This window comes from Anser brachyrhynchus, assembly GCF_964034855.1.
Source record: "Anser brachyrhynchus genome assembly, chromosome: 5".
Classification (NCBI taxonomy): Eukaryota; Metazoa; Chordata; class Aves; order Anseriformes; family Anatidae; genus Anser; species Anser brachyrhynchus.
The window spans coordinates 43,371,959-43,386,040 of record NC_137699.1 but is presented as its reverse complement, the minus strand read 5'-3'; the positions used below and the strand labels follow the sequence as shown (position 1 = coordinate 43,386,040).

General features: G+C 38.3%; 1 protein-coding gene across 3 annotated transcripts in view; it reads left to right on the top strand.

Moving 5' to 3' along the window:
• Positions 1-14,082, top strand: part of SPTLC2 (serine palmitoyltransferase long chain base subunit 2) — a 74,928-nt gene that overhangs the window by 12,076 nt on the left and 48,770 nt on the right. For all 3 annotated transcript variants that reach the window (XR_013951471.1, XR_013951472.1, XM_080592795.1), the window contains exons 3-6: positions 6,969-7,123; positions 8,178-8,326; positions 8,648-8,772; positions 13,236-13,329. Coding sequence is in view for 1 of the 3 variants with exons in the window: in XM_080592795.1 (XP_080448921.1) it covers positions 6,969-7,123; positions 8,178-8,326; positions 8,648-8,772; positions 13,236-13,329 (523 nt within the window). In the remaining 2 variants the exon portion in view is untranslated. The remainder of the gene's footprint in view (positions 1-6,968; positions 7,124-8,177; positions 8,327-8,647; positions 8,773-13,235; positions 13,330-14,082) is intronic.

The window sequence follows — 14,082 nt, the reverse complement described above, 5'->3', positions numbered from 1 at the left end:
CATTGCTAGCTAAATCTCTGTAACTTGATGTGTTCTTTAAATTCGTTTCAGCTACTTTGTTTTATATCACCTGAGACACTATTTTGCTATGTGTAAACTAGAAATAGAAACAGAAAGGAGTAAACAGCTGTAGAAATATACCAAGGCTAGATATCAGAATAAAAGTTGAAATGTTGGCTCATACTCATGGTACCTGAGGATTTGAAAGGGCCAGCTAAGAGTGTTGGTGCAAATTAGATCAGTTACTCTATACGATAGTTATTGTATTTTGGTTAAATGCTTGTTGTGTTACAAACATGTAAGGTGCAATCCTGTTTACAGTAGCCCTTTTCTGTGAGAGCAGTCATGAGGAGGAGACCTCAGGCAGCAGTTGTAATTTGGGGGTGTATTATTGATGTGAGGCTCTCCATAAAGACTGTCACACATGACACAAGCAAAGAGTTTGTTAGCAACTGATTTTCCTAGTTCTAAAAGAAATTTAGTCTTATCTTTTGTTTTCCTTTATAAAGAAATTTTAGTATTGCTTCCTCCCTTAAAAGAGATTTGTTTAACAAGCATACCTCCTGGACAGATGAATTGAAACCCTTTGTCTGTGGATCATGGCTTGCAGGGAAGAGCTGCGTGTGTTCTGTTTTTGTTTTGTCCGTAGGATCTCCATGGACGGATCTAGTCCATGGTCCAACGGACAGATCTAGTCCAAAAGTGCTTTTTATCTGAAGGATCTGTTTGCTGTGTGGCGTGTCATGAGTAGCTCAGTGAATACTGCAGCAGAGTGAAAAATGGGAAATCCTGTATAGAAGAGTTTTGGTGCTGAAGAAATCCCAGTGTAGTGCACTTCCCTAACTCAAGCTTCCAGTGCTTAGGTAGGAACAGCTATTTCCAATATTGGAAAAACAACAAATTGATCATGTGAGATCCAGAACCTGCAGCACTTAACCTCACGCTTCGGTGCTTTGAGCTTTGTTTGCCTGCATATGAATTGTTGCAGTGTATCTAGTGTGGGAGCCAGGTTTTATTTTGGTATAGGAGGGTGCTCAATGACTTCTTTTGAGACAGTTTCTCATGATTTTCAAATATTTGAATCTATCAAGCTGCTGGCTGACAGCCCAATCATCTTTTAGTAAGGAAATAGATACCAATGTGCATAAAATTACTTAAGAAACTTTTTTTTTAAATACACGTAATTCAGAGGAGCCCTGCAGTTGTTCTGAAGTAGTGTCTGGCAGATTTGTAACCTCTGTGTGGAAAGCAACATTTTTCGTACATAAATTTTAAAGAGCTAGCTAATTGTTTTTCTGAAGTATCAGGCAAAAGGGTTAGCTTTTAGCTTTCTGAAATAATTCTTAAATTACTTTGTAGGTGAAGAGTTCAAAGCAAAGCCATTGAGATTAACTGTAAATGAACAGTGTGCAAAGATGTTTTGTGTGAGCAGAACTAAATTGCATATTGTGAGGATGGATTTCATACGGGGCTGAGTGAACTGGTCGTGAAAGTCATGGAACTGAAGTATGTCGGTGTTCCGTGGTGTATTCCTGAAAGTGATTGCAGTGTACAGCACGGAGTAAGCTTAGGTGCAAAATGTGTGGTATTAAAAAAACACAAGCATTTAAAAAAACACCCTTCATTTTTTGTATGTTTTGGAGGGCGCTTTATTTCAGTAGAGCAAATCCTTCCTTAAACAGTCACTTAACAGAGTGTGTACCAGAACTAAAAAATGAAAGTGGATGGGACTAACTTAAAGAATAGGCTTTCTCACAGGTTTATATTGGGACTGTCTCTGACAGTGGGTAAATTCCTTGTTATTTATTAGAGAGCAGTGCATTGCAATGAGTGATTCTAGAAAAACTAATATTCACTCACCAACGATACACAAAAATGTAGAGAGGAACAGGCTTTGCTAGTACGGATTTCCAGGAATTAGTCTTTGATGGGTTTTGGCTTCATTTAAAACATATCCAGCTGGGCTTTTCCTGGAACCCCCTGTTATGTAGCACATCCTGTCAGAAACATTATCAGTCTCTTTTAGGCATGGGTGAGTGGAAAGATTAACAGTTCTCAATTACCCTGGAGTCTGTTTATGCATATCCAGTTTAACCTTAATGCTTAGTCATAACCTTCTCGCTTGCTGTGCTCGTAGTGTTTTACAGGTAGGATGAAAGCCACTTTTACATTTATCCCAGTCTGATTTCCTTACTGACTACATGATATATGTTGTATATGGGAGCAAATATCTAAATGAGAATGCTAACTCTGAGCATGGAGAGGTATGTTTCTTGCCAATGTAGAACGTACTTCTAGCATTCTGTGATTCATTTGGGGTCTTCAGCGGGATTCCTGTGAACAAGTATCTTAGCGGCAGTAAGCTGGAGTCCTTTGCTCAGTGTTTTCTTAGCATCCGTACAGCTCGTTGTAGGCCCACTGGGGATACAAAGGCTACCCACAGTTGTTGCTCCACGTTTTCCTGACTCACATAGCAGGAGATAGAACTAGTATTTCTGCTTCCTTTCAGAAGTCTGAAGTTTGTTGTAAGTGTCGACTTGACTTCCATTCAGAGTTCGTTTTGTATTATCAGGGAATGCATTATGTGAATTGCAGATAAGCCTCGCTGGTGCTCATAGCACCATTTGTTAGCTTAGGTGCAATGCTGAGAGAACTTGGCTATAAAAGCAACATAATCACTGCATTTGCATGTTGCCATGCCCCAAGCTAATGGTTACAAAGCCCTCATTATGACCTTCATTTGTAGTATTTATTTACAATATGATGACATCTTGGGTTTACAAATCACCTGTGCTAAGGTGCTGCATCCCCAAGGGAGAACTTTGTTCTTCCCTTGTTTCACTCTTTTTTTTTTTTGAAATTGCTGTATCTTTCAGGCTTCTGGGAGATCACTAATACTCAGGTTTCTGCATCTGGTGTCACTTTAAGTGGAATGTGTTCTAGGCTTCAACTGACAGGAACAGAACTGTTTAGGATTTCTTAGCTCCATGTTAGTATCATTTCAGATGGAAGAACGTGTTCCTTTTGCTCCCTGATTTGGGAACAGTATATCCTTTGCAGTTGTTTGAGTGGATGGTTACTCAGAAGATTACTCAAAGAATCAGCTTACTCCTAGAATGTTTTTCCTCCAAATAAAGCAGTTCCACCTAAGGTCAATATCTCTTTTTGGCTACAAAGACTGGTGGATTGGGAATAGGATGAGAACTTGATGGAATAAATAACAATAAGCTCCAAAGATCATTTAAATGGAGCAGTGATTGTTTCCAGCAGAGCAGCTAGGACACTGTTGCAATAAAGCACTGTGGTTACAAATGCCAAACATTTGAAACAGTATGGATTGAGAGATTTTTGCCTTCCCAAAATGTTTTTTTCCTTAGTTGAAAGATTTGAAAATATTTGATTTCCATGAGGAACTCAGCTGGCCTTTGTTCTGTTCTCCTTGCTGCTCTGTCTCGGGAATGCCCCACCAAAACAAACAAACAGCAGGCAAACCGTCTGACCCTGTGTGCCAGCTCTGAAAGAGGGTTCTCAAACTCCAAACTTGTTTCTGAAAAGTAGTTGTGGAAGCGTACAGACAGTTAGTCGCTGCTTGTTTGCTGTAGTTGAAAGCCTGTAGCGGTTTGCAAAGGTACAGTATCCCTACCGTCTCCCGTTTTCGTGTTCTCAACTGCGTGGGTCAAGAAAACCTCTCGGTGGGATTAGGATTATTGAGGGAACAGGTAGGTCAGTTTTGCCTTCATGCCGAGATGGCACTGCCTGTTTATCCTATTTCAAGGAACCCTCTTATAAGAGCTAGCTGGGAGTAGTTTATTGCTGGGGGTGAAGGGGAGGGTGTACGGAGGGGCAGACATTAAGCTGATGCCTCACATAAAGCACATTGCTATAATCTTGGTGCTTCCCTGGTACCCCCCAAAAAGTAAGGCTAGTATCCTGTACTAGACATTAGTTCCCTTACCCATAACTTGCTCCTTGAATTTCTGTTGAGTTTTAAGACACTTTTCCTTAGGATAATCTGAGATTTAGGGGAACTCTTACTTCACAGTTAAATCAATTTCAAGTTATGCTGTTGGCTTGTAAGATCCTACTTGCATTATATCTCTCGGTGGTGTCAGCCTGTTGTGGGTGATCATCTTTATCTCACCAGCTGAGCTTGTTACTCTTCCTGCTTTGTCAGCCTGGCTTTCAAAATAAAGCATACTTTATCTGATCAGAAATCTGAGGTGAGATTGGACTGTATCAGCCCAGGCGTACCTGCTGGAGTTAGTACAGTGACTCACTTCCAGCCTCCACTCCTAGCCAAGAACCCGGGATGAAGTTTCAGTCGACTTCCTGGGTCACATAGTTAGTGTGCCTGAATAACTGCTGCAAAGCTCAATTGTCAAGCAAGAGTGGTTAAGAAAAGCTGAAAATGGTTTAAAATGTTTCAGTAGATTATAAGTAGATGTAATAAGTTCAAATCCCTCAAGTGTTGTTCTTCTAATGTGCCAGTTTTTATTTAACCTCTTTGCTTCCCCTGCCCCTATAAAATGCTCTAACAGAGTTTGATGCTTTTGGATAACTACTTGGACTCTGTGTAATGAGTCAGGATCTCACTCTATTGCCTCAAATACTGTCGTGCATATCAGGACTGTGTATCAGAGTACAGTAGCGATGTAACTTTTCATATCTGGAGGTTTTGAATGTGTTTGTCAATACCAAGGTGTTTTTCTCCATTGTAACAGTGGCCAAGTTTTTTAGTGGTTCAGGCTTGAAACTAACCTTCTGCCTGGAACAGTGAGATGCTGAAGGTGAGGAAGGATAGAGCTGTGTAGCTACTTTAGGAAATGAATGACTTTCTGTAGGATTACAGCTTTATCACCTGACTAGCTACCCCTGTTAAGCTCATTTGACAGAGGACTTTCAGAGAAGACATGACATGTGTGAAATGATGCCAAACTGTAAAGTAAAGGAACATGGAAGAAATAATTGCCCTTTGGTGTATCTTAGCTCATAGAAATGCTGCCTGCCTTTGAGAAAGGATATACTTGTGATTCCCTGGAGGACACAACACTGGCTAAGTTTGGTTTGTTTTTCCATAATTGAAATGATGGAAATGAGTATCTTTGTGCCTTTTGGGCATGTCATTATGCACAGGCAAAGCGGAGGGGGAGTTAGGTGCAGCTTTGTCTACTTGGGAGTTAGTTCTTTGGGGCTTTGTCTTTCCTGTGCAGCTTCTGGTAGGAGGATGCTAAGAGGTGGACCTAAATGGTTCTTTTACTCTAAGTTGAAAGTTGTGAAATCATGAAATGTGGAAGGTAAAGGGAAAAAAGTCCTCTTCCTTCAGTTGAGCATCGCACATAAAAGCTTGTCAGTGCTCGTTTGTTTGAGATATTATTTAAAAAACTGGCATAAATACTCCCAGTTTTGCTTCAGTAGTACAAATGTCAGGCTAGTACTAGCATTTGGTCAGACAGATATTCTATCTTGCCTATCCTGTCACCTAAAATAAAATGCCTCTCTCCATGTTTTCATTTCTATTGTGAAAAACAGGAAGAAATGTGATGCTGGCTCTTACCCTTGTCATGAAGTCTACTTTTTCCTTTTGTAGGTTTTTACAAAGGCATGTTTTTGTGACAGTAGGAAATTAATTATGCATTCTTGCTGTCACTGAATGTCAAACTTCCCTTTAATTGAAAAGTAATAATGGAATCTTATGACTTTGGAGCATTTTAAGTAGGCCAGAAAAACATGTTCTTGAATGCTCAGATGTCCTTGCACTTGTCACACTTAGTTTGACGTTTTTGTGTTATCCATTCAAGACAGCCACATAGTTTTCCTGAAAAATGTTGGAAGGGAAGCTAGAATTCAGGAAATGCTCATGCAAAGAAATCCTGTTGGACTTGCTTGATGGATGATAAGCTGTGATGAACAGAGGTGCCATAATGTAGCTCAAGAGTTTGGATTCTGTGCTAAAAAAAATGTGGTAAGCTCTAAGAATGAACTCTCTGATAATAGTAATGCTGCTATATTAAATGCATTTCTTACGTATGAAATAAAATATAGCAGAGTACCTCAGTTTTAAGTCTTTGTATATTCAGGAAAGCAACGCATACTGTCTGGTGCAAAAAAAAAAAAAAAAAACGATTGCATATTCCCTTGCTCTGCATAATTCTGAAGACTGAATCCAAGTCTGTTGTAAAGATTATACAACCATGCATCTCACAAAGTGGGTTTTTGCTAGTTTCCAGGTAGATTCTCTCCTTGACTAGCCAGTGAAGTCGGCCATCAGGTTGATAATAGAGCTGGAACAAGAGCCAAGGGATTTCAAGTCACAGTCAAGTTCAGAGAACAAGACCTCGTTGCATCATTAGGACCTTCCAAGTCAGTTTCTGTATTGCTTTTAGCACACTCTCACCCATATATCAGAATTTTTGAGGCTTTACAACTTGAAGCATGACCTAATGCTACGACTGTGTTTTTTTTCTAGTTGTGACTGATGGCTTCTAGATGATATGAGCTACTTAAGGTTTGATGAAAAGTAACTAGGAAAAGCATGCCTGTTCTTTACTAAGCCTTTTATTTGTTATACACAAATAAGCACCAACTGTTGAGGAAACCTTTGGGGCAGAATCCTTGGGGAATCTTTGGGGATTTGCAGACTGAAAAAATTTGAAAATCACATTTAGCAGATAGACTTTGCACCACTACTTGAATCTCTTCAATTGCTGTTTTTGTTTTGCTGCTGTATCACCTTCAAGTAATTTTGTGCTGGTATGTACTTGCAGAAGTAATAATACTGTATTTAAAATGCTTTGGGTGGAATTGGTTTCAGGAGTTGAGTGAAGAGCTCTTACCTTTCTCCTGTGTTTTCTTGACCTTTCATTTTACAAATTGCGCTTGTTGTTTCAGAAAACAATTTATTCCTCTTATTTCCAATTTGCTGTGATATATTCTTTCCTTTTACTTGGAGTGCTTTTGATGTGTTTCAGGACTTTGTCCCATTGTACCAAGACTTTGAAAATTTCTACACCAGAAACCTCTACATGCGCATTCGAGACAGCTGGAACCGTCCAATCTGTAGTGTGCCAGGGGCCAAAGTGGACATGATGGAGAGAGTTTCCCATGACTATAACTGGACATTCACGTGAGTCAAAATTGAAGAAAAGGCTTCCAACAGTTATTTTTAGTTAGAGAGTCTATAAGAGCAAGTTAAAGGATGTGAGGTTAAAGGAGCAGCAAATTATGTTTGACTTATCCACTGGCTTGAATTAAATAACTTTGTTGTTTTGAACCACATCTGGCCACCAAGATTATTTTTATATAATATTTTGATATTAACACCTACTGATGCCACTGACTATGCTAAGATTTAATTGGCCTGCTCCTATAGTAAAATTAATGTCTTTGTGTGTGATGATCAGAAGCTGGGGTAGGTAGACACTTCAGATTGCATTACTACTTGTGACTTTTTGTGCTGGTTTAGAATCAGTCTAGATACTTGATTTAAATGTTGCTGCTGAAACTGAATTTAGCATGATTGATTTGAGTCAGAACTGAAATAGACTGAGGAAACAAAACGAGAAGTTTAAGGAGAGGGTTTTTTACAAATTGGAAATGACATACCACAAATTTGTGTGAAGAGGTTTGCAGCATACTATTTGGTGAAATTAGTTGTCTCTCCTTAGCTTTCAGGAGGAAAATAATTAAAATTTTTTTCCAGTAAACTTCTTCCTTAATCTCCTTGTCACGTAGCATTAGCACAGCAGTGCCAGATGTGTTTCCTTTCTGCAGTTAGAGGATATCCTGCTTGAGGGGCTGCCAAGTTAATTGATCTAGAGATCATATTTTGTAATCGGGAAGAAAGTTGTATGTTCGTGGGATGGTGAAGGGGGACATGTCACAGAAACAACAAATAGATTGAGAAGCCTCAAGCAATGCTAGATACAATAGCATAAATGCTTCTTAATGTGTAAACTGTTGTGGGAACTTCCACTTTTAGTTTGAGACCACAAGAGAGAGAGAACATCTTTTTCACTGATAATTTCAGTTTCATAATGAGGGTCAACACTGGAAAAAAATGCTGTTGGTTCTATTGACTTTTTTTAATGTTTAGTTCTAGGAAAAGGAAATAAGAATCTTCTGGTGTAGTTAGTTTTACAATTGTATATGTCCTAACTTATGATGTTTTTAAAACACAGGTATACAGGGAAAGTGATAAAGGGCATTATTAATATGGGTTCCTACAACTACCTTGGATTTGCACAGAACAATGGGACTTGCCAACAAGCAGCAGCTAAAGTTCTGTCCCAGTATGGAGCTGGGGTGTGCAGCACTAGGCAGGAGATGGGTAAGTTGGAGTAAGATATGATGCTTCCTGACTGTATGTTTCAAAGTCTTTAAATTTGATCTCAGGTCTTTTAAGCATTACTTGTTCCAACTCTTGTACTTCAGACTAAGCAAAAAAAGAGTCATTACTTTAGTGGAGACGACTTGCTGGGTTTAGTTTATACAGGACTGCTGTTTATTTGCTTTTTTTCTGGTGTGTGTGTAGTTTTTTTAGTGTTCCTGTACAGTCTTTATTCAAAACCACATACTGGTTGATGGAAATACTTCTTGTAGAATACAGCAGTAGTGAAAGCTTCTCACTCTGAATTTGTTTTATGTGCAGGAAACTTGGACAAACATGAGGAGCTGGAAAAGCTAGTTGCCAGATTTCTAGGTGTGGAATCTGCAATGGCATATGGAATGGGGTTTGCAACCAACTCTATGAACATTCCTGCTTTAGTTGGCAAGGTATGGCTCACGTTACTAGTAAAAGCATGGCTAACAAAGACCATGATGGTCCAGTTTTCTAAAAGCTATTTATTTTTTCTTCAGTGACAGCCCTTGCAGATATTTTCTGTGGAAACTATAGGTCGCAGTACGCATCACTGACCTTTGCCAAAATCTTCTGGGCAACAGCATTCTAGGAAATGATAGCACTCTAGAACTTCTCCTCTTTCTGGGAGAAAGCATAGCATGTTATGGCTTGCTTCCTCAGGCTACTCATTAGTATATGAAATGGTGGCTGATTGACTGAAGGTATTTTGATGCTCTTCAGACACTTCAGAAGTGACTGTTGTGAGGCACACAGATGAGCTGAACTGCATGTTGGTACATACAGGATTTATTGTTCGAGTGACATCTGAAAAATCGTTACTTTGAAGGAGCTAAGTTCTCCTAGAAAAGCTATTCAAGAGAAGTAAGGCGAAATGGAAACACTGATTATATCTACTGTGTGCCCCATCAAACAGTACACGATGCAGCCTGAGTGTCTTGCGTCTCGAACTAGTTTTGAAGTTATTGGAAAATGAAATGGAACAGAGTTCTTTGTATCTTCTGGTGCAAAATGTATGTTCTCTTAGCTGCTATCTTGAGCAAAATAATACAAGTACTGGAACTATTTCTTCTTTTTGAAGGTGGTTCACTGTTAGCCTAGCATTACAAACCTATTTGTCCCTGTGTAGTGAATTATTTCTTCCTATATTCCACTTATTTTTCTCCTTTCTGAAATCACTTTCAGATTATGAATTTGCTGCACTTGCTCTTCACAGCAACTTTTCCTCCTGGTGATTATCTTTTTGACTAGCTTTAGTGTCCTCCTACTCTTCATGTTATCTGTAACTCTGAAGCAACAGTGTCTATTTAACATACCAAGAGAGAAGAGGCATTATGTTTGAAAAACCAGATTGCCACTTTTTTTTAAATTTATTTATTTTGAATATGATGCCTGAGAAATGCAGTGTTTCACATCTAGTCTTTTCTGGAGTCAAATGTCTCCACAAGGCTATGTTTTTAATAACGTATCCTTATGTCTTTTACTTGTTTTTTGCTGCTTCTTGTCTTCCCACATTTCCCTGATTTCTCTTGGATAGAAAAATGATACATAATTTCTGTGAGAACTTTTGGATTTAGAAGTCTACTTGAACATACCTCTGACTGTCTGTGTGTTCTGTTGTAAGTCAGAAATTGCCTATTATCACAGTTAGTCAACCTTTCTTTTTGCGTATGCGGATCCCACTATATCTTTAATAGCTTATCGGAACATCCTTGAGACACCTCACGCAGCTCCTTAGCTGTCACGTTTGAACTTTAACTGTTTTTTACAATCACTGAAAGAATCTGAACAGTAAATACCAAGGTATGTATTGTAGCTGTTTTCATGCACAGAACTTGCATGTTTAATAATCCAGCTCTTTTCATGTTAAGATGGATACAACAATCTGCACTGTGTTAGTAATAAGCCTACTTAGTTTTTGCGCACTTTATTTGAAGTAGTAAGAAGTTTTTGCCTCATAACCTTAGAAATGCCCTAATACTCAAGTGAATACTCCAAACAGAAAATATTCTCTTTGGAAGAAAAGAGTTCCTGTCAAATGAACCATTTAATGGTTTGGAACATTCACTAAATGCTTTTTCGTTTGGCTGCCCAACATTGCTCCTTGCTGCAATTTTGATTTCTTCATTGTCTACAAATAAAAACTCACATAAATCAAATCCTGAGTTCTGGCACCACCCAGTACATGATTGGCTGGGTGTGCATAGCCTGTTTTTTCAATGCTTTGTTAGTCTTCAGTGAAGCCGAGGGACTCCTGTGCTTGATTAAACTTTTGGGCTCTCATCTCACAACTGTTCGTGTTTTTCTGCATGTCCTAGATAGATTTTTGGGGTACAAAATTTCTTGGAACATGAGTTCTTGGAGGTTTATTACATATTACTTATTAAAAATACAATCAGTAATGACAATATCATTTGGACAGGAGTTGTTTCTTTGGCAGGCACTAATATAACTTGAAACTAATTATTTACATTATATCTGGGCAATTATATTACAACTTACTAATTAGCTTAAAACACGAGCCATTGCAATAAAGTTGTGTATGTATTACTGGACTACCAGTTCTGTATTACTGGACTACCAGTTCTGTTTTTGCTCTTTAGAATCTTTATATAAGTGACTTACACTGCTATGTAATCCACTCTTAATAACAACAAATATGACCTGACAATTCTAGGATTCGACTCTACCCCCTTAATCTGGTCAACCAAAAGAATCCAAAAGCTTCATCAGCATCACCCAGGCTTTGTGCACTGTGCCTCGTCAACAGTAACTTCTACTAAGCAAATGTTGAAAAGAGGTACAGCTAGGTATATGTTGGAAGTTGTATTTTAGCACTGTTAAAGCATCACTAAAACCAGGTCTTTCTGCACCTGGTGGTCTTCAGCAGGAGACCCACTGTTAAACAGCAAAGTGGTCAGCTGCTTCGTACAGTCACTGCCAAGTATGGTGAGTGTGGACAACAGGTAATGTGGGACTTAAGGATTATATAGTCAGAAGTCGTTAGACTGAGGGAATGCTAGGCTACAAAACTTGCCTAATTTGAAGTAAGTGTCATTAATCTTGTTACAGTAACTAGCTAATAATAGCATACTGTACTGCCTTTAGCACAGAGCTCTGCATCATAGCTTTGGACTGACAGAGGCTAGATAGTGGAGTTAAAGCAATGGTGCTCGAAGGATCTTACTTTGGTTGTTAAGAAACCAACCAAATTAACTTCCGTGTGTAGTCAGTTTGAAATTAAGTGCTCAGGTCTGAATTCCACAACTCATTTATATAGCACTTTGTGGTAAAATGTGGCTTTCACTTAAGTTTTCGTTTCTGCTTTGTAGGACACAATTTGTGGGATCTTTACTGGCATTTATTGCTCTTGATACCTATAGTGTGATCCCCAATTAGTGTTAGTCACCGTTAGTCACCTAGCTACTCTCTCAAATGTAAGTTGGCTGATAAATGAAACCAAAGCCTTATCATTGTGGTAGCATCACTCCTCCGTTTTAAATACATTACTGTATCTACATTACTATTGCTGTACCGAACCAGTGATTTCTTTGATACGTTGCTCTTTCTTGAGAAGCATGAATTATTAGATTCTTTACTTCTGCTTCAGTTTTATTTATTTATTTTTGGTCTAATTGAATGTCCTTCTGATATAGAGGACCAAATAAAGGGCTACTCAACAATTTGTTGTATCTTCTTTCTCTATCAACCACTCATATTGGTACTTATGGAGAAGCCTCTTCTAGACTATTAATCTCATCATCTTTTTTTAATCTATCATTTTTTTCCTACTTCTTACCATTTAAGAAGGATGCTAGTACTGGTTTATTCAGCTGTTATAGCTGTGTTTAACAGCAATACCCTGTGACATAGTATACATGCTCATGTCCTGTTCCAAATAGCAAATACTAGTTGGAGACTTCCATGCTGCTTTTGTTAGTCTCCAAAATATGCAGGGTGAACCTTTCTTGTAACAGTAGTTGGAACACTTAAGATTTAGTGCCATTCATGGGGAAGACCAGTCTCAGGTTTTCCAAGAATGTAGAATGCTTCTAGATACATTGCAGTTGTAGTGCAAAATTTCCCTTATTGTGGAGAAAATACTCCTATTGTCTGTGCTACCACATTTCGTAACTGTAGGCATTGATTAGCTGTAATTGTAGGCATTGTATCAGCTATTGATGTGTAATTGTTGCTGCTCTCAAAACAGTCATGTCCAATTAAGGTATCTTTTCAAGAAAATATATTCCCTTTTTTGGAAAAATAATAAATGTAATGGTTAAGGGCTTCAGAAAACTTTGGAATTTCTCTTTACTTTTGCTTTCCTGTTACTGTCTCTTGCACGTTACCTCAGTCTACAAAGCACTCGATAATTCTGGTCATTAAAGAAAATTAGGCTTTTTGTAACCACTCTGAACACAGGTTTAGTCAGTGATTACCTTTGAATGTAAGAAACAGTGCAGCTTAGTGATAAAGTCATTAATATAGGAACTCAATGCCCTGGATTTTATTTCTTAGCACCTCTGTAGACTTGCCAAGTGAACTGTGGCAAGCTGCTATGCTCTGTTTTACCTGGCTTTGTAGGAAGATGAGTGCTAATAGTCATCATAAAGCATTCAGGCATGCTCAGCTGCAGGTTTTCTGGATAGTGAAATTTAAGAAATTCTTTAAGTAATAACAGTGTATTTTCATTTGCCATACTAAGGCTGCAAATTGTTTCTTTGCCAGTCTTGCCTGAACCAGCTACATTTATGTTGGAGTTCTTTTGGTTTTTTTTGTTCTTAAATGATTTATGTGCAGTTAAGATCTGAATGGTGTTGTATGCTTGACTACAAAACATAACCTTTCTAATATCTTCCTTTTTCTCCTTCTAATTCAGGGCTGTCTAATTTTGAGTGATGAACTGAATCATGCATCACTAGTGCTTGGAGCAAGACTGTCAGGAGCAACGATTAGAATCTTTAAGCACAACAGTAAGTATAAAATGGTGGACTCTGCCTTTCTGCAGGGGCAATGGGTCAGATCCGTCTTATCTTCTAATAGTTGGAAATCAAATTTCATGCAAGGAAATCAATTGCTGGTTACCTGAAAGGTCAGAAGACTGCTGCTACTTACTGTTTAATCATGGTGGATTGGAAATCCCTCATATATTCAGTCTCAACTAGTATCACTTTTATCATGAAGCTGTGCTGCCTTACATCTCTGCATGTGAAAAGGAACATTTTGTCCTTCGGCAGTTTAGGGGCAGTAGTGTTCTAACATGGCTTCTTGTTACTTTGATAGCTCAGCACAGTTACACTAATCTTAACAGTCGAAGTCATAGTAATGTGGTCTTGTAGTGGTCTAAATTACAATTTGGGAAACAAAGTTTTTAACCAAAGGATAAAACGTTAAGAATACAAATGCTAAGCTTGAGAGCTATGTGTTCGTACAATGTAATTACAAAGGGTGTTTCAGGACGTGAAGCATAGATTAATATAACTGGATTACTTGTTTTGTGTATTTTGGAAACAAATACTTAAAGTTGTCGTTTTGCTAGTTTCAGCCTCCTCCAAAGGAGAGATTTAGAATAATTCTCAGATTTAAAAATAATTTTCTTTCTTTTCTCAGTGAAAGAAGTACTGGCTTCTCCTTAATTCATAAAGCCACTACCTTCATTCTTTAGCTTCTCTTTTAATATTATCATTCTCTGAGATCATGATGACTTGCTTTGAAACCTCTGGTAG